The sequence below is a fragment of the Geotrypetes seraphini genome, chromosome 6 (genome assembly GCF_902459505.1).
Source record: "Geotrypetes seraphini chromosome 6, aGeoSer1.1, whole genome shotgun sequence".
Classification (NCBI taxonomy): domain Eukaryota; kingdom Metazoa; phylum Chordata; class Amphibia; order Gymnophiona; family Dermophiidae; genus Geotrypetes; species Geotrypetes seraphini.
The window spans coordinates 230425992-230446129 of record NC_047089.1 but is presented as its reverse complement, the minus strand read 5'-3'; the positions used below and the strand labels follow the sequence as shown (position 1 = coordinate 230446129).

General features: G+C 42.4%; 1 protein-coding gene across 2 annotated transcripts in view; it reads left to right on the top strand.

The window, feature by feature from the left end:
* The first annotated feature begins 225 nt into the window (after window positions 1-225).
* The window catches only part of DONSON (DNA replication fork stabilization factor DONSON), a 71843-nt gene continuing 51930 nt past the window's right edge, over window positions 226-20138 (top strand). The window contains exons 1-4 of one of the 2 annotated variants that reach the window (XM_033947393.1): window positions 226-812; window positions 8185-8379; window positions 16483-16661; window positions 18015-18193. In XM_033947393.1, coding sequence (XP_033803284.1) covers window positions 444-812; window positions 8185-8379; window positions 16483-16661; window positions 18015-18193 — 922 coding nt within the window. In that variant the 5' untranslated portion in view covers window positions 226-443. The remainder of the gene's footprint in view (window positions 813-8184; window positions 8380-16482; window positions 16662-18014; window positions 18194-20138) is intronic. The other variant, XM_033947392.1, reaches the window with a different exon arrangement.

The following is a 20138-nucleotide window of genomic DNA, read 5'->3' as shown; positions in this document are numbered from 1 at the left end:
TTTGTGCAGTATATTTCATTCCTCCTCCTTCCCTCTCTCCCTAAGACTTTGCTTTAACGGGTACTAGCAGTGGCAGCGATTCACACACACTGCCTTCCACTAACCCGGAAGCTTCTCCGCGGCAAAGGGGAGGCTTTCGGGTTAGCGGCAGGTTCGCGTGTCTGGAATCGCTGCCGTGTGACCCATAGAAACAATATTTTAGGGGGCGGACAGAGGAAGGGGAGTTTGCGCAAAAAAATAAAGGACAACTGCTTTGGGAATTCCACCAGTCGTAATTCAGGCGCGAAGTTGGTCTGGCGCGAGAACAATGACGTGGGAGGATACGTCGCTCCAGAGGGCGGGAGCGCGCCAGATTTGTAGCCGGTGGAGTAGAATTGCTCTCGTGCTTGCCGTCGACTCCCGGGACATTTGTTTGGGTTTCTTTGGTCGTCTTTTCTCCTGCGATGGCTGAACTACTGCCCGGTTACTCTCCTAGCTTCAAGAAACCGGCGGAGTTCTTGCGTCTGAAACGGCGCCGGCGCCGCCGTGAAGGGATCCCTCAGAGCTCCGAGACGACGCCGAGCTCGTCCGGTGCGATTCCCGGGGCTCGTCCTCTTTCGCCGGGGAGGCCGGGCAGCGGCTGTAGCGGAGCCAAAAGGCGGAATCCTTTCGCGAATATCGAAAACACGTGTGCCAGCCCTGGCAAGAGAAAAGTGCAGGGAGGTGAGCTCTTTAAGGCCCAAGACCACGAGAGCAGCGGGAGGGAACCTACACCGTCTCCTTGGAACAGCAGCCGGCAATTCTCAAGCCCTGTTAAGGATACTGGAAGCTCAGTTAAGTAGCCATGATGACCCAGGTTTCACACCCAGACCTTTAGCTATGTTTCCAGCCCCTCCCCCCCATCTCCAGTATCTCTCTCCTTCCCTGCCCCTCCCCCAGCGTTCAGTATCTCCCTTTCTCCTTGCCCCAAGGCATTTATCTGCTGCTCTTCACTTACTCGCGCCCCACCCCCTAATGCTCCAAAGTTTGCAAGTTAGCTCAGCGTTAAAGGGTATTAACGTAGAACAAAATCTTTTCCAGAGAAAGGAAAATGGTAAAAACCAGAGGACATAATTTGAGGTTGAGGGGTGGTAGATTCAGGGGCAATGTTAGGAAATTCTACTTTACGGAGAGGGTGGTGGATGCCTGGAATGCGCTCCCGAGAGAGGTGGTGGAGAGTAAAACTGTGACTGAGTTCAAAGAAGCGTGGGATGAACACAGAAGATTTAGAATCAGAAAATAATATTAAAGATTGAACTAGGCCAGTTACTGGGCAGACTTGCACGGTCTGTGTCTGTGTATGGCCGTTTGGTGGAGGATGGGCAGGGGAGGGCTTCAATGGCTGGGAGGGTGTAGATGGGCTGGAGTAAGTCTTAACAGAGATTTCGGCAGTTGGAACCCAAGCACAGTACCGGGTAAAGCTTTGGATTCTCGCCCAGAAATAGCTAAGAAGAAAATAAAAATAATTTAAATTGAATCAGATTGGGCAGACTGGATGGACCATTCGGGTCTTTATCTGCCGTCATCTACTATGTTACTATGTTAGCTTCCAATGCAAAAAAGGGTTCTTGGGCTTTTACCAATCCAGGCAGCAGCCACTGAGAATCTATTACAAGGAGCTCATTAGTATAAAATGGGTATTCCTTGGTGTGCCTTACACAGAGTGCTCACCTCTTTCCTTGCAAACTTTTCTGACAGATCTGAAGCTGTTAGTGACTTCCCTGGTAGTTGATGTTTGCTTTAATTCGAAGTTTGAGCAGTTGCATGTCTGACCTGCGTGTGTCCTGCAGCTAACAGCCTTGTCTAAAACTAATATGTAACTGAAAAAAAAGACTTTAAATTTTGCTGCAGCTGGAATTTTGTTTTATTTTGCCCTTGTTGCTGCTTACCGGAGCTCCGCGATCACAGCCCTGCACTGTACTGGGCCTGCACACAAGAGCTGTGCCTCGCGCTCGGCTCTTGTGCACAGGCACCAGGCACAGTTCCCTCCCCTCTTGGCACAGTAGAGGTTCCCTATTCGAATTAATTCACGGATTCGTTTCCAGAAAAAATGGACTCACCGATTCATGCACCAGACCCCTTGCTGCCGATCTATTTTGCAGAGGCCTGTTTGAGCTTTCCTTCTGCCAGAGTCCTTCCATCTAATGTAATATCCTGTTTTGCAAAACAGGAAGTTACATCAGAAGAAAGGACTTTGACAAAGTGAATGCCTGAGCAGATCGGCAACAAGGTGAGCCCACATCTCCCTGGCTTTCTCTCTTTTACCTTTTTTTTTTTTTACTGGTTAGCTCTTTCAGCGCACTCCTTCCTGGATCGATCCCGTCACCCTTCTCCCCCTCCCCTCAACAGCATTTATCTAATACCCACGCCCCTGCATCTACCTTTAATTCGATGCAAAAGTTGTTGTCAAGTAGCTATAGTGAATGCAATTCATAGAGCTACTCTGCCGCTAGTCCGGGCATCTTCTCTCCATTACAGCCGCCCCAGCAGAAACAGGAAGTTATCACTGAGGATGAGCCGCAGGGGAGGGGCAGCAGGAGAGCTCTGTGGATTGCTAGATTTGCAACCGCCACGGCAACAAAATAAAATTAGTTGCGGGGGGGGGGGGGTTGCAGAGATAGAAGGACTTGGGGAGATAATGGAGGGGGGGCAGGGAGAGATGGACTTGGGGGAGGAGGGCAAAATGGGGAAAGGGAGAGATGAACAACGCAGAGGTAGCAGAGGGACCCAACAGCTGAATTCATATCAAACCACAACATTTAGCAATTCAAGGGATTAGGGAAGTGTATCACAAACTGTGTGCCTCCTGAGATTTCAGGTGTGCCACAACACACTGGGGAGGAGGAGAGAAGCCAGCTGACTCCTACAGGATGTGCCTCTCTTGAGAGGCACATCCTGTAGGCAACCAGCCAGCACTGATGCCTCTCCTCTCCGGCCCTCTTCCCTACTGGCACCACCCCATGTTTCTTACTAATTTTAAAGCTTATGTTATAGATTGGATGTTCCTATTTTTGACATGATATTTATTGCCTTACCTAAAAAGCTACGTCATTGAAATCGAATCGAAAAATTGATTCAACAGGCAAATCGAATTGAAATATTTTTCCCTGAATTGGGCAGCACTATACCACAGTACTCAGCATAATAGCATGCATATAATTTGCATGCTGTTTATTCTGAGCATCACCTGGAGAATGAAATTTGCCTCCAACCTGGTGTTTTCTAACAGGTTACCGGAGCTCTATACATCCAGTCCTTAGCCCTTTGGGACATCATCAGCATGGTAGCTGATGTGCCTGCACAATCAAGACCGGCAATAGGGGTTGGCAAATAGGGAAAAACTTGAGAGAAGTTGAGGGAAAATCTGCAAGTAAGCTTTGGGGGGCCCCCCTCCCTGGCATCTGCCTTAGGCCCCATCATGTCTAGCACAGGCCTTTTCCTAATAATTCCTAGCATCCTGTTTGCATTTTTGGTCAATGCCACACATTGGGCAGAAGATATCAACATATTGTCTACCTGGATTTTTTTTTTTTTTTTTTTTTGCTGACTTCTAAGATGGACCCCAGCATCTGGTATCTGTGATTTGGATTATTCTTCCCGATGTGCATCACTTTGCATTTGTCCACATTAAATTTTATTTGCCATTTGGATGACTGGCCTTCCAGTTTCCTAAGGGCTTCTTACAATTTTTCACAGTTTACCTGTGTTTTAACAACTTTAAATAGTTTTGTGTTATCTACAAATTTAATCTCCTAACTTGATCTAATTTCCAGACCATTTATAAAGTTAAATAGCACTGGTCCCAGTACAGATTTTCCTCCATTGAGAAAAGTGGCCATTTAACACTACCCTCTGTTTTCTGTCCAATAACCAATTTCTAATCTACAACAGAATACACTTCCTCCTCCAAATTCGCAGGGGTTAAGGTCAGAGCCAGTTCCCGAATATGAACAAATTGTGAATAACTTTAGGGCTGACTTTGCCCCACCTTCACTTCTCTCTCTCATACTTCTTCCCCATGCATCTGTACCTCATGCCTCTCCCATCACCATGTCCAATATTTCTCTCTCCCCTATGTCCAACAAATTACTGCTTTCTTAATTTCTCAATGTGCACCATCTCTTTCCCTCTCACTCAGACACCATTGCCCAAAAATTCTCCCTTTCTTTTCTCGCCCCACCTCAGCATCTCATTCCCTCCATTGTTCCATCTTATGTCCCAAGTTTATGCTCCCCTCCCTCCCTCCATTCCGTGTCCCAAGTTCATGCTCCCCTCCCTCCTTTCTTCCTTCCTTCCATCCTTTGTCTGATGTTTGTACTCCCTTCCTTCTGTTTCCCAACACAACCCTGCTTCTCCCTTCATGTGCCATCGCGCCCCTTCTTTCTCCCTTCCTGTCCCAAAGCGACCCTCCTCTTTCGTATCCCAACGTGCCTCTTACCATACTTCTCTCCGTTCTGCATACCAAATTCATGCCTCCCTCCTGCCCACCCACAGTTGTTTATCTCCTCTGGCCTCCTCCCAGCTGCACTTCTCTTTGCAAAACCATGGCCACAGTTTATACATGTAGCTAACCCAGAAGCCTTCCCTCTGACGTCAGAGGGAAAGCTTCTGGGTCAGCTGCAGGCCACGTGCAGGAGGTGCTTCTCATGGCTTTGTGAAGAGAAGTACAGCTAGCAGGAGGGAGCTGGCCAGAGGAGGTAAACACCTGCGGAAGGGAGGGAGGCACGAATTTGGACCCAGAACGGAAGGAAGGATAAAAAAGGGCACGTTGGGACATGGAAGGGAGGAGGAGGTTCGCATTTGGAAAGGAGGAAGAGGGGCATGTTGGCATTGGAAGGGAGAGGTAGGACCCCAGTTCGTAAGTATGAGTCCAACATAAGTCGGGCGTTCTTAACCCAGGGACTGTATAAATTTATCTGCTCCTTGGTAGGTTAAAATCCTCCAGGGGGATGAGTGGTCATTCAGCCCTACAGAATTGCTTATTCATCCACAGCAGAGGAATATCTATATTTTCTGCTTTTAATCTTGAGAACTAAACTTAATTCCTCTTGTAAAACTGGCTGGGATTCTGATCCCTTCAGTTCTGGATTTATTTCTCCCTGGGGAGCTTTAAGAACGAGAACTATTTTGCTAAATATGGGACATTTTCATTCCCTTTTTTTCAATGTCCACGACCTCAGGACTTCAGTCATTTAGTAACAAAAGTTATCTCAGCATTGAAGCTGTTTCAAACTGATTCAAGAACAGACTTTTAAGCTTACTTTAAATCATAGTTAGGGCTGTCCTGATTAGATTTGGTTTTTTTTTAACACAACTTATTGTTTCAGTCTTTGGTTCTATCTGGAAGGAGGTATTAGATGCAGATCTAGCTGTTCAAATGGAAGCCTGGAACTCTTTTAACTTAGTTGGTCCTAACTACAAAGCAAGCCAGTGCAATACTTGCAGAAAAGAGGGCAGGTGTTGGTATCTGTACTGTAATTAGAAAAAGAGAGTAGGCCTCATATCATAATCCTTCATCATTCTTTGATGGAGGTGATAAAAGAATGTAATTTTTCAGAAGATAACACTTAATTATATTAAGTGATATATCAAATCAAAAATCAGATTAGCAATTTGAGTTTGTTGGTGATAACCAATGACATTATGGAATCAATTTGTGGATCATGTACTATTTGTTACACAATATCCCTTTGCTTGAAATGCAATATAAATGTAACCACAAAGCAAATGTTACCAGTTAGGGCTTCAAAGCAAGCACAGCTATAACTGATAGCTGTCCAAAATGTGATGCACCACATGCTATTCTGGGGCATTTGTTTTAGAGGTGTTCAAATTCAGGGGCTCTGGTGGGGGTGATGGATGTTATGGCAATTTTATTAAATAAAATCATTCTTCTCTTGGGTAAAGCTATACTTTTTTTTATTTCTGAACTTGGATGGTTGGGCAACCTTGCTAGTGTGAAAGGTGTGCCTTTTACCCTATGAGTGCATTACTTTGGCAGAGGAAGCCTGAAGCGCCAGATGTGAATCTCTAGCAAAGAAAATGTTTCACATGGCAATGTTGGATAAAATGGATAAGAAGAATGATGAGCTAGAAAAGTTTCCACTGTAAGGATGTGGAAATTGTTTTGGGGATCGCTACACATAAAGCTAGACGTTAGAACAGGGGTGTCAAATGTTGGTCTTGAGGGCTGCAATCCAGTCAGGTTTTCAGGATTTCCCCAATTAATATGCATGAGATCTATTTGCATGCACTGCTTTCATTGTATGCTAATAGATCTCATGCGTATTCATTGGGAAAATCCTGAAAACCCGACTGGATTGCGGCCCTCAAGGACCAACATTTGACACCCCTGCATTAGAAAATGACAGGGGGACAGTCCCTGTCCTGTAAGCTTAACTGCACATGCCTTGAACACATGATTTTAAAGTGTTTGAGGCTTGTGCAGATGAGGACAGAGCTTGCAGGAATGGGGAAGTGACAGGAAAAGAACTCGCGGGGATGGGAAGGGAAAATGAGTTCCCGCAGGGACAGGAAAAAAATTTGTCCCCTTATCATTCTCTACTAGACATTAATTGTTAAATTTTGTAAGGTTCTAGCATTTTTAGCACCGGCCGTGGCGATAACAGCTCCAACGCTCATAGAATTCAGAGTGTCAGTGTTGTTGCCGCCATGGCCAGCACTAAAAACCCCACTTCGGTTTTGTAAAAAGGGGAGGTTTGTGCATTCATTTATTTATTTATAACTTTCAACTTAAATATCAAGCATTATAACTTGTACAGAAAGAAATTAAACGTAGAACATTCTCCAACATTCCAATAAAATTGGCAGTTTAACGATCAAAAATATAAGGAAATCAACTACACAGATTTAATTTTTCGCAAGTCCTCAAGTTGGATCCAAGATTTAAACACTTGGCGAGAAAAATAAGAAAATACAATAAGGAATCGAGTCTTGAAGCTGAGAGTAAAATGTATAACAATCTAATGAGCTTAAGATTTTTCTTTATCCAACCGGGAGAGTGACAAGAAGATAGTTAATTGAAACGGTTAAAAAAAGACATACTTTTTCACTTGATGATACACAATACACTTGCAGGGATGTCGCAGGTAAAAAGTAGCCCCCAAAGCTAAGACTCTTAGCTTGAGTAGAAGAAAATCACGCCTATGCTTCTGCGTCTCGCGTGATAAATCTGGAAACATCTGTATTTTATAGCTGAGAAATTCTTTCTGCCTATTCTTAAAAAATAGACTCAGAATCCATGCCTTATCTGGTTGAAGAGCTACAGATATTATTAATGTTGCTGGAGCTGTAATTTCTTTATCTGATGTGTTGAGAAGAGCTGAGACATCCATTACTTCTTGATTACTAGACCTTTGATGTTGAACTTGATTACTAGAAGATAGGTAATAAGCCTGAGAGAGTTGAGGTAAAAGTTCCTCCGAGACTCCCAAGACTTGCTGAAAATATCTTTTAATCATTTCTCTAGGAGTCACCATAGTGACCCTAGGAAAATTAATCAATCTTAGGTTATTACTCCATGCAGTATTTTCTAAAGTTTCAACTTTCTTCCTAAGATTTATATTGTCTTTAATTAAAGTCTCTTGGATTTGTTTGAAGGAAATAGTTTGTGCATTTTGTTGCTGTTTTGTATAGCTAGGGCATGGAAGATTCAACATACCCCAGTTGTATTACATTGTGTGAATCTAATGAAAATGAATGGGGGGATGGGAAAAGGAGGTTGTCAATTTGTATACATAGTTCTGAAAAATAAAATGCAAAATGGCAGAGCTCAATTTGATATCTTTTAGAAGTTTTTTAATTACTTGCCTTTCAAAAACCCTTGTTCACTGGAATTGCAACTCATTTTGAGCTTAGACTCTGAGCTGGTTCTTGGAGTAATAAGAGGGTAAAGTGACTTGCCCAAGATTACAAGGAGCATGACTGAGAGGCTTTTTTGTATTTGCTAAAAGAGGAGAGATTGTTTTACTATGATTGGAAAAAGCTATTAAAATTTTTGTTGTAGGATTTGTGGTAAGTGAGGAAGGTTCTACAGACTCGGTTCTCAAGGTATTATAGTCAAAATGTGAGAACCATCCTTTATAAAGATAATTCTTATACTATTGAAAAAAATTTGAGCTGGTTTTTTTTTTTTTTCCTTAATAGTGTTCTTATTCACCTTCACCTGATCCTTCTACAGTGGCTCTGGAGTTTCCTACAGACTGGAGCATTAAAACACGCCTTCTTTTCACATCTTCCTTGCCTTTTACATGGACAAACAATTTAAAAGCACAAGAGGAAGCTCGAGGATTTGTTCTACATTGTCGAGCAGCAGCTATTTCTTTGCCTTCAAACATACAGGTAACGCCAATGTTCATATTTAGATGTTATTGAAGGGATTTAATAGGTACATCTTTGTGAACTGAAAAGCCCTATTGCATTAAAAGGCTGTTCATATGAAAAATTTGTTTTTGTTATATGATTGCATCCTCCTTTTTCATGACAGGTCATGTATAAATTTTGTGATAAGACCTAGAAAATTTTGTAGTTAACATGTGTCTAGATTGTCATATTAACTTCATACTTGGTTGTTTTTTATATACATCTGGTTAATTTATTTTGAAATTTTTTTGAGTGGTGAGGGGAAAAGAGGAGAAGGAGGATTGAGAAAGTGGATTTTGGGACAAGGAGAGAGCATCATCTCTTTGCTTGGTGCTGGTTTCCCTCATGCACAAACTGGGAGCCATTCCCTTCTCTCCCATGCCCACTCCATATTTCTTTTCTTCTCCCCTCCTCCCATGCTAACCAGCTTACAGTGGGAAGAATATAGCAATAGTGCTTTGCTTTGTTAAACTCTACTATGTGGTACATGACATATGCTTTAAACAAGAATTGGACACTCGGCAGCAGACTAGGAAGAAGTTGTCAAGATGTTGCTGCTGGCCAGTCAGTGTGTGAAAGGTGTGCCTGAGTATTGAGGGTGTATGCCTGAGCTTACTGCTACTCTGGTCTCTTGCAGTCTCTCTTGAGACATTAGAACTTACTACATATGTGAAGCGTTATTTGGCCCCATTTATCGAGTCCAAGACTTTGTCAAGTGGATTAATTTTGAAAAATATCTAAGCTCGACCTCCTCCAGATTGAACAAAATTTTGGGTCGACATTCACTAGGATCTCAAACGAAATCATGCAAAAATTTTCAGCTGGATGACCTCTATTGTTTCAAGATTTACTGGCAGCTGAATACAGGTCATCTTCAGAGTGACATGCTCTGCATAACACAAAACGGCCACTTTATTCAGATGCTGCAGCCCAACAAAACCTATCGACCTGAAATTTTTTTTGGATTAGTATAACCCCTGGTAGTAAGTTCCTGTGCATAAGTTTGTAACCTAACATGAGCATGCCTCCCTTTTTGTTGGCCAGCAAACTGAAAAATGTTACAATAAGGAAAATTAAGGCCTACTTTGACTCCTCATTGCGCCTGACTTATACGTTGATTCAGGCCATAACTAGACCTGTAGTCATCTAAGATTTGCACTAGGAGTCTTTGCAGCCAACTGTTTTTGGTTTTAGCAAAGATATAATAACATGATGTCACTTTTTATACAAATTTTTACTATTGTTTGGGTGCAAATACCTGTGTTTTGTTTTTCTTTTTTATGTCACTTGAACGAGCATCATCTCTGCTGCAAAAACCACCCTGTTTTATTTTGGACCCGGCCTTGCCTTGGTCAGAATTAAGGTCCCAAAGACATGCATGATTTCCTTGTGTGGATACACTATGGGCTGATTTTCAAAACAGAAAGACATTTAAAAAAATGGCATAAAACCGCCAAAACATCCAAGTGCCAATTTTCAAAACTGACTTTTTAGATGTCTTGCAGGTCATTTCCCCCCCTGTATATCTAAATCTTAAGGGGGGGGGTGTTTTATGTGGGATTAGGGCAAACTTAGGACTTGGATGTCTTGCAAGATACTTTTTTGAAGATGGCCAGGGCGTCATTTAGAAGTTCGGAATTAGACTGTTTTAAAAGTGCATAAGGGCCAAAAAGTACCCAAACTTACCATATGAACACAATGTGTGAAGGCATGACTCATATACACACTCCCCCAGTGATCCCTGATCCTCCTCCTACCCCCTAAAGCTGTGAAAGAAACAGTTTATACCAGCCTCTTACAGCGGCAGATAAGATGGGAAATCCTAGAAAAGCAGCAAGTAGGTGACTGGAGCATCCTGGAGGGCTGTGAACAATAGAGAGGGTGATCAGGTCCATATCCCACATTTATAGTGCAAAGTGTGAGCCCACCAAAACTCATCCAAAACCTACTGTACTGCCATGTAGGTGACATCTACAGGCTTAAGGGCTGTTCTAGTGCAGTATGCTGAACCAGTGTTGTCCATCTGTGTTCACGAGTATACTGCAGAAGATGCCAATCACAGTTTTTCAACTCTTTCTCCACAGTCTCTGCGGCCCCCCTTTAGTTCTTCCTTCTGCAGGAAATCACAATGGTGTCTTTCTGATCTGCTCTGTTTATTTCTTTGTTTTGTGGTATCCTTTTTGGTTTGTTAGCAATTTTTTACATGGCTTCAAGGGACTGCTTTGTTTGCTTGGAGAGGAGCAGATATTTAGTCTGCAGCTAGCAGGTGTATTGTTCGGGGCCTGTACAGCCAATCTGCTGAAGATTTGTGGAGTTCAGGGTTCTGGGCCATTAGCACTTGTTTGCTTCCTTGACTTGGTCAGAAACTTGAGCGCAGATTAGTGCTGCCTGATTCAGGAAAAAAAAAATTAGATTCAATTTTCCTGCCCAAGTGGATGTTTTTTTTTTTTTTTTTTTTTCAAATATCCTGGTGGGTTTATTTTATACCAAAACAAAAAATAGGAACTATGACTATTTCAGCCTTTGTAACCAAAGCGGTGCTCAGAACCATGTAACGGTGAGAAAATCACGAATCGGGGAATATTCCCCTGCGAGTGTTTTCAATCGTCTATCATTGCACCATCTTCATTTGGTAGAAAGGGGATGAAATAGACTTTAACAAAATCTCAAGTGTACTTAATAGTGTAGGACAAACTCCCAAAAAGTTCTAAATAAAGCTCATAAATTAACAAAAAAAGTTTTTTTATATATAATATTTCTTTATTGAGCAAACCAGTACACACAGAGTAAAGGGACATCCATCAGTCCAGAAAAAAATGCCCTACTGGGCATACAGAGAGCAAAGGTCAGAAACACAACCATGATCAGATGTCTCAGGAACAAGAGGTACTCAATACAATTTTCCATGTAAAACCCTCGGAAAAACCCCCCAGGACATATCGTAGCACCCCAATACTATAACATACATTAGAATACACCGTAGAAAACCGGATCCAAACCACCCCCCACCCACCCCTACTCCCGACCTGTGAAATATATATACAAAATACACAAAATAGACAAAAAATAGACAAAATGGGGAGGAAAACTAGGTCAAAAAGGGAAGAAGAAGAGGAAAAAATAAAGAGAAATGAACCCCATAAGAGAATCTAAGTAAGAATGAGTCTGAAGAGGGAGAGTACAGAAGAGGACAGAAGACCCCAGTAGATGCTAACAGTTCAATAGTAGACTCCTTTCACGATCGGGAAGGGAGAGCCAATACTCCTCCCATACATCCTGAAATCGAGACCACCTTCGTTCATCCCGAGTGCCCGCAGCCCGTCTTTCCAAGAGAGCTAAGTCATAAAGAGACCCCTGCCATCGAGAGAAAGAGGGAGCTTGCGGCTCTTGCCAAAAAGTCAAAATGGCTTTCTTAGCCAGCAAAAGGGCCTTAGAAATAGATTGAGGATTGCTCTGCTACATCCCTTTGGTCTCTGGATTCATCTGCTGCTGTTGCTAGGGAAGGAAAAATTATGTTCTTACCTGTTAATTTTCTTTCCCTTAGACGCAGCAGATGAATCCAGAGCCCCACCCTTTCTGGTTATTGTCTCTCGGTTTTCTATTTTGCAACTTTCACAGTTTGTTATTATGGCGGGTTGTTTTCTGTATTATTGCAGTTTGAGATTTGTTATGGGAAAGAAGTTTTTTACATGCTATGCGTATTGAGGGTTACGAATGCTTAGGCAAGGAGCTATACTGGATAAACAGGAGGAGTGCCAGCCAATAGGACCACCTGTTAATCAGTTTCTCTATTACCGCCTGCTGGTAGATGGTCTCTGGATTCATCTGCTGTGTCTAAGGGAAAGAAAATTAACAGGTAAGAACATAATTTTTCCTTCCTGCTGGTTCGCACAGGACCGGCAAGATCGACGAGCTGTAGTTCGCGCAGTCTGACAGTGTGCTCTCTCCCCTCCCAGCGGCTCTCCTTACTTACAAGTGCAGCGATTCAGGAAGGAAGCCGTGGGGCTTTTGCTGAGTCACGGCCTTCTCTGATGATGCAACTTCCATTTTCCTCAGAGGCGGTGCGACCCAACAAAGGACCCAAGGCTGCCTTCCTGAATCACTGGGCTGGCAAGTAAGGAGAGTTGCTGGGAGGGGAGAAAGCCACTGTTAGAGGCTGGGAAGCTGCTGGGCATGGTGAGAAAAAAGGGGACAGCTGCTACTGGGCCTGAAGAGGGATAAGGAGAGATGCTGCTGGGAGGGGAGGAGGGAAAGGAGTCTGGGAAGCTGCTGGGCAAGGGGGAAAAGGGACAGCTGCTACTGGACCTGGAGAGGGATAAGGAGAGATGCTGAGGGGAGGAGGGAAAGGAGTCTGGGAAGCTACTGGGCAAGGGGAAAAAGGAACAGCTGCTACCGGACCAGGAGAGGGATAAGGAGAGATGCTGCTGGGTAAGGGGGAAAAGGGACAGCTGCTACTGGACCTGGAGAGGGATAAGGAGAGATGCTGCTGGGAGGGGAGGAGGGAAAGGAGTCTGGGAAGCTGCTGGGCAAGGGGGAAAAGGGACAGCTGCTACTGGACCTGAAGAGGGATAAGGAGAGATGCTGCTGGGAGGGGAGGAGGGAAAGGAGTCTGGGAAGCTGCTGGGCAAGGGGGAAAAGGGACAGCTGCTACTGGACCTGGAGAGGGATAAGGAGAGATGCTGCTGGGAGGGGAGGAGGGAAAGGAGTCTGGGAAGCTGTTGGGCAAGGGGAAAAAGGGACAGCTGCTATTGGACCTGGAGAGGGATAAGGAGAGATGCTGCTGGGAGGGGAGGAGGGAAAGGGAAGAGAGTCACTGTTGGACAGGGGGAAGAGGGAAGGAAGAAGAAAAAAGGAAGGAAACAGCTGGCAGGGAGATTAGAGGAGGGGAAGGGAAGAGACAGGAATGAGATGGGAAGGGGGTTCAGCAGAGAAATTGAGAGGGACAAAGATGTTAGATCTGGTGTAGGAGAAATAAAAATGAAGAGAGCAGTGAATCTGGAATGAATCATGTAAAAACAAGAGAGGGGCATAGGCTGGATTGAAAGGGGAGAGGGACATAGAAAGAAGACAAATACCATATGGAAGGGGGAGAGGTCAAGACAGTAGATGGAAGGGGCAGATGCTGGATTGAAGAGACAGAGAAGGCAGACGCTGGAAGGAAGAGAGTGAAAAGAAGATGAAAGCAGAAACCAGAGACAACAAAAGGTAGAAACAAATAATTTTATTTCTATTTTGTGATTTGAAATATATATCCTGCTAGAGCTGGTGTTAGACATAACTGGGGACTGCAAAGTCCAGGCAGTGGCTTAGGGCTCTCTCTGACCAGGAGGGCAGTTGCCCTAGTTGCACTCCCCTAACCCTATTCCTGCTGTGTGTGACTGCGGTATTCTGTTAGCATGATATTTCTGTGTAACATTCTGTAATAATTTGGCTTATTCAGTTTTCTTGATAGTAGAGGGGATATATGTGAAAGGGAGGGGAGACAAGGGTTTTGTTGATACTTGCTCTGTATTATTTGTATTTATAAAATGACAATTGTACAGAATATTGTTTCTTTTTATACTTTAATAAAATACATTCAGTATAAAATCATAACTGAGGCTTGTGCGGATGGGATCAGATGGTTTGCGAGGACCGAGCTCGCGGAGACGGGGCAGAAACGGGTTTTTGGAAAACTGAAAAGAATCGAAGAGAATATTTGTGAAGATTGAAGAACTGATGATATTACGTAATTAAAAAAACTTTAAGTAAATTGTTTTTCTTCTAAGTTTTGAGTATTTAACCCTCCCACAATCTCACGGGCACTCGTCCTCCACGCCTGCTCATAAATTTGTGGAGTATGTAACTTGTCACTCATGCATATTTTTTTTCGCACACACCTCATCAATCCTTAGAGGGAACATTGCTCGTGACCCTCCTCCAGTCCGAGTAGTGACCTTTCACTCCTACCCTTTTCTTTCTACCCACCAACCAATTTTTGATCCATCTGTGTACGTCTCCTTCCATCCCATGGTTCTTCAGTTTCCGTTGTAAGCGTTCATGGGGTACCTTGTCAAAGACTTTTTGGAAATCTAAGTATACGATGTCTATGGGGTCCCCTTTGTCCATCCGTTTGTTAATTCCTTCAATCTTCCCTTGCAGAAGCCATGTTGGCTTGTTTTCATCAGATTATTCCTTTCTAGATGCTCATCGATGCTGTCTTTTATTAGCGCTTCCGCCATCTTCCCCTGATGCTGTCTTTTATTAGCGCTTCCGCCATCTTCCCCTGAATCGAAGTCAAACTTGCCGGTCTGTAGTTTCCCGGGTCACCTCACGATCCTTTTTTAAAGATGGGCGTAACATTAGCTATCTTCCAATCCTCCGGGATCACGCCTGTTTTCAGGGATAGATTGCAGACCCGCTGTAGTAGTTCTGCTATTTCCTCCTTTAGTTCTTTCAATACCCTAGGGTGGATTCTGTCCGGGCCCGGAGATTTGTTAGTTTTTAATCTATCTATCCGCTTGTGTACGTCTTCAAGGCTTACCTCCATGGATGTTAATTTTTCTGCTTGATCTCCTTTGAAGATTTTTTCAGGTTCTGGCACATTGGCTGTGTTCTCTTTTGTAAATACTGACGAAAAGAACATGTTTAGTCTATCCGCCACTTCTTTTTCCTCCTTCATCACTCCTTTCCTATCTCCGTCATCCAGCGGTCCCACCTCCTCCATTGCCGGCTGCTTCCCTTTAACATATCTGAAGAATGGTTTAAAATTTCATGCTTCCCTGGCTAGCCTCTCTTCATATTCTCTTTTTGCTCTTCTTTGACATTCCTTTTGATGCTTCCTGTGTTCTTTCCAGTTCTCCCTGGTTTTGACCTTTTTCCACTTCCGGAATGAATTTTTCTTATCTCCTATCGCTTTCTTCACTTCTTTAGTTATCCATGCCGGGTCTTTTGTTCGGCTCTTTTTGCATCCTTTTCTAAATCTGGGGATATACAGATTTTGCGCCTCGCTCACTGTGTCCTTGAATAAAGACCAGGCTTGCTCTACAGTATGCGATTTCTTTGAGCGGTTCCTTAGTTTTTTCCGTACCATTACTCTCATTGCTTCGTAGTTTCCTTTCTTGAAGTTAAAAGTTGTCACTGTGGTTCTCTTTCCCTTCGATATTCCTACTTTGACTTTGAACTTGATCATATTGTTGTTAATATACTACTGGAGGAAAACAGATGTCTTTCAGAGTCTGATCACCTATCAAAATGTTTCTAATTCAGCTAGCTTTTTTCCCCTAACACTCTTTTCCCCTAACTAAAATCAAAACACTAGTTCCTCAATATTATAACTACCCAACAAAGTCTAAAATGCTTCTAATTTACCCAACACTTATCACATTAAGATCTCGACTTCTCTTTGGTAATTCTTATTACCCAACATCTATCACCTAAGATCTCGACAACTCCTTGGTGGTACCTAAGTAAATATCTGTCTTCACTTATGCTATTCCTTCAAACTTTTAATGTAATTCTTGGTAACTTTGATGTGATCCGCCTTGAACTACAAGGCATTGGCGGAATAGAAATCACTAATGTAATGTAATAATTGGAAATACAGTTATCTCCTGCACCTACCTACTGTCTCAATCAGAAAGTTTGAGGCCAAAACTGAAATTTTGGATGTCATTCAGACCTTAGGGGTATGAAGAATTATCTGTATGAAGAATTATCTATTATAACTCATTGGGTTATTATTTGAGCTCCATAGAGGTTTCTGTTTGGCATGCTTGTTTCACTATTTTGTTTGTTCAATGGCAATGTTTAACATGTTTGCTGTGTTTTCAGAGTAGAACAGAATTGTAGTTCAGGGAATTTCCCCTTACCCCTCCTTCACATGTGTTTATATATATGGGGCTATTTCCTGCTCTGGTACAAACTGAAGGAGGCAGCAGAGCCCACTAGTGAAGGAATAGGGATTCAAAAACTGAAATGGATTTCTGCATGGCTCACGAGCACTGGGATATTACCCATCTGTCCTGAATGATACACCAATCTTCTAGAAAAGATGTTAGCAAGGTAAGAACCTAATATCTTTTTTTTAAACTTGTGATTTAGGAGCCAAAATCGTCAACTGAACTTCGATGTGCATTTCAGCAGAGTCTGGTGTATTGGCTTCATCCTTCATTGCCTTGGTTGCAGCTGTTCCCACGTATTGGAGTGGATAGGAAAATGGCTGGAAAAACAAACTCATGGTCCCATGATGAAACATTGCAGCAAGTCTTAATGAGTGAATGGTCAGTAGATCATTTCATTTGTGTTTGTTTGTGCTTGCTTTTACCAAACATTATCTTAATTAATATTGGAGTATATCAAAAGTGCTATAGATTTATTGTGAGGGAGAATGGTGAAATACATTAGATTTGTGATGTTTTTTTGTGTGTGTGTTTTGTTTTTTGAAATATAGTTTTCGTTTAGACTGTGTACGCCTCACAAAACAAATCCTCATATTTTAGCAGGCGCAAAACTATAATAATCCAAAGGCTCTCAAACGTCATAAAACTTTTTTAACGCATTCAATCTTTCAGCAGCAACATGCTCAAACTTAGCAGTTATGCACACACACCAGCTTATATATTCAACCCTTGATACATCCTTTCAGTGTTTTAAGATAATTTTAATGGTCAAATTAAGCAATATCCTTAATTTTGATAGATCTTCAGATATTGGTTGTCTAAGTCCAAGATGCCCCAGCACCATAACTTCTAATGTAAATGGTTCATTAATTTTCAGTAAATTGCAGATTGTATCCCCTACTTTTAGCCAATAATTTCATATATTGTCACAGTAGTATAGAGAATGGACTAAAGTACCAACATCTTTTAAACATGACCAACATTTGTTTGATTGAACACTATTAATTTTTGACAATTTATAAGGAGTCCAAATAGCTTTGTGAAACACAAAAAATATGGATTGTTTAACTGCCGTTGATCATAATGATTTATGAATGGAATCCAAACTTGTTCCCAACATTCCTCTGAAACATCCTTCTTTATGTCAAATTGCCATGTGGATTACGTTCCTTTGGGATGGGAAAAAGTATTTGCCTGCAATGTTTTGTACCACTTCGAGGTAGCCCCTTTTTTTAGAAGATATTATTGACAAGAAAGACAGCAGGCTCGGGATGGAAGAACAGAGTGGCTGACTCCTTAAGAAAACACTAAGACAGGGCTGGAGCTGTATCCATTTATAAAACTGATTGGAGGGTAACTTAAAATCATGTTGCAAATCATGGAAGGATAATCGCTTTTCATCTTTTCTCAGTTGACAAATTGACCATATTCCCGCTCATTGCCACATTGTCCATTGAATCATCTCCCCTTGTATCTTAATCTGATTATTGTTCCCTATTTGCACAAGTAGTTCTCCCAAGAACTAGAAAAGCATTTCTCAACCCACTTCACAGCTTGTGACATCTTTACTGTAGTATTTATGATAGCATTAATGAGTATTATTTGTAATATATTGTTTCTTTATTGTCTTTTATATTTACGTATGAAATTCAAGTTTTAATGCATTGTATTGTATTTTATGGAAATTTTAATAAAAATTATTGAACTAAAAAAATAGTTTTTCGTTACCTACAGGGCTCTCAGTTTTACCTCACTATATAATCTAGTGAAGACCAAGCTGTGCCCCTATTTTTATGTGTGCACCTATCAGTTCACCATCCTGTTTCGTGCACCTGGAATTGCTGAAAGCGATATTGTTACAGCTGTTATGTCGCCCACAACCAGAGGTTTAAGAGAATCCATGAGAAAGGAAGGTAACCTATTTTTTTGTTAAACTTCAATTGATCCTCTGTCAATATTAAAACATAAATATCTTTAATTTGCAGAGAGAACAGAGTCAAAAAGATTCTCTGTATACTCTTTTAAATGTCATTCTGAAGGTGAAAATCAAGGCATTGCCCTGTGGCTCCAAATTGGAGAATGTCTTGGCAGAGTACTGGTATATGCACTTTTAGAGACAGGATAGAAAATGGCACCTCACTTTTATGTGTTTGTGTCTGTTACCCATGTGCCTTTTAGGGCTAATAATTTCCTCCTTAACCCTTCCTTATATTATAAATATTTTTCCTTAGCAGCAGATGAATCCAGAAACTTGGTGGGTTGTGATAATCTACCAGCAAGTAGAGATAGAGAGCACTGAACTAAAGTGTGCTTGATAGGACGGTATTGCTCCTTTCCACTTAGTATCTCCAGCAGGCGGTGAACAGTGATACACATGCTCATGGAAGCTTCTGTCTCAGGATCTCATGTCCCATTGAACTTGGGGGTGTCTTGACTGTGCGGTGCCAACTTTAGAGGGTACATCTGGTAGTGATAGATCCCTCCTTTACCTTTGCTTCTTCCCTTCCTCACAAAGGGTGAAAAAAAAAAAAAAGAGAGGCTAAATAAGCAGATTGGGTCCTGTGGTGACTCTGGTACTGGAGGGGATCTCTAGTCACTGTGAGTGGCAGTGATTTTTACAGAAAAGTGATTGCAAACCGGTGTACTTCAATTAGAATGTTTCTTTAAATTTTTACCTCATCAGGTAATTACAGTTTCACTTTTGTTTTGCCGGCATGGTAGCTGAAGCTGTAAAATGGGACGTGGCGAGCAACAATGGGTAAGTGTTTGGGTGGCTGTGTGGACCTGATTTTTTGCGGGAGAGGGTTCATTGTAGGGTGAGCCCTTGTCTTCTTGCATTGTAGAATCATCGGCATGTTCTCCTCAACACTTTTGCTGGCACAGTTTTGCCTCGTCATTCTGCGGCCATGTTTTTCCTCTTACGACCAGCAGCCAGGGCCTCTTTGGGGATGTTTTTGCAGGAATCTGACTATTTAATTTCTTCTTCTAGTGCAACACACTCCATTCCTGTACCTATGAGGTAGTCAATCCCTTCTCAAGATAATTCTTGTAGGGAGCTTCATTAGCATTCTTTTACTCTGCCTCCCATCCTTCTGGGCTGTCCTCCAATTCCTCAGTTGTCTCTCTATAAGCGAGCTGAAAGGAAGCTGTTATTTCTGCTCATGTACGATGTTTTTCTGCCTCAGGTTTGTCCGCAGTGGGCTTGAGTGCAGGTTGAGTGACTCCATGGCAGTTTTTCCAGAATCTGCACTAACTCCTTACCTCCCCCCCCCCTCATTTGTGTACATGTGAGCTGGCGCGAGTTGAGGTCTCCAGCGGTTCATTGGGCCTGAGAGGCAGTCGGAAGGCACAAGCAGTATGAATTCCAGGCTTGTTAAGTCAGAGATTCTCACTGTAAACTGTTTGCAGCTTCCACACTTGCAGCTCCCAGCACACACCATAGTACATTCCAAGGGAAAGGATGTCAGGAGAGTCCTTGTGCAAATTAAATAAGAAACAGCTAGATTTGGAGCATCGTTCAGTGATAAAATTTCTCAGAAAAGTAGGGAAAAAGCCAGAGGAGATCCATGAATGCATGACTGCAGTTTATGGTGAGTATACCCTATCATCCTGCAAGGTAAAATTTTGGAGCAAGCAGTTTAAGTGGGATAGAGAGTCCATGGAAGATGACCTTCACATTGGACAGCCTGTGGAAGCAACTTCCACAGAAATGTGCAAGAAAGTTTGAGGATTTAATTTTGTCATACAGATGAATTAAGGTTTCCCAAATAGCTGAAGAAATGGGCACCTTGGCAGGTACAATTTGGGAAATAATTAATGAAAAGTTGGGTGCAAGATGAATTCCAAGAATGCTAAAAC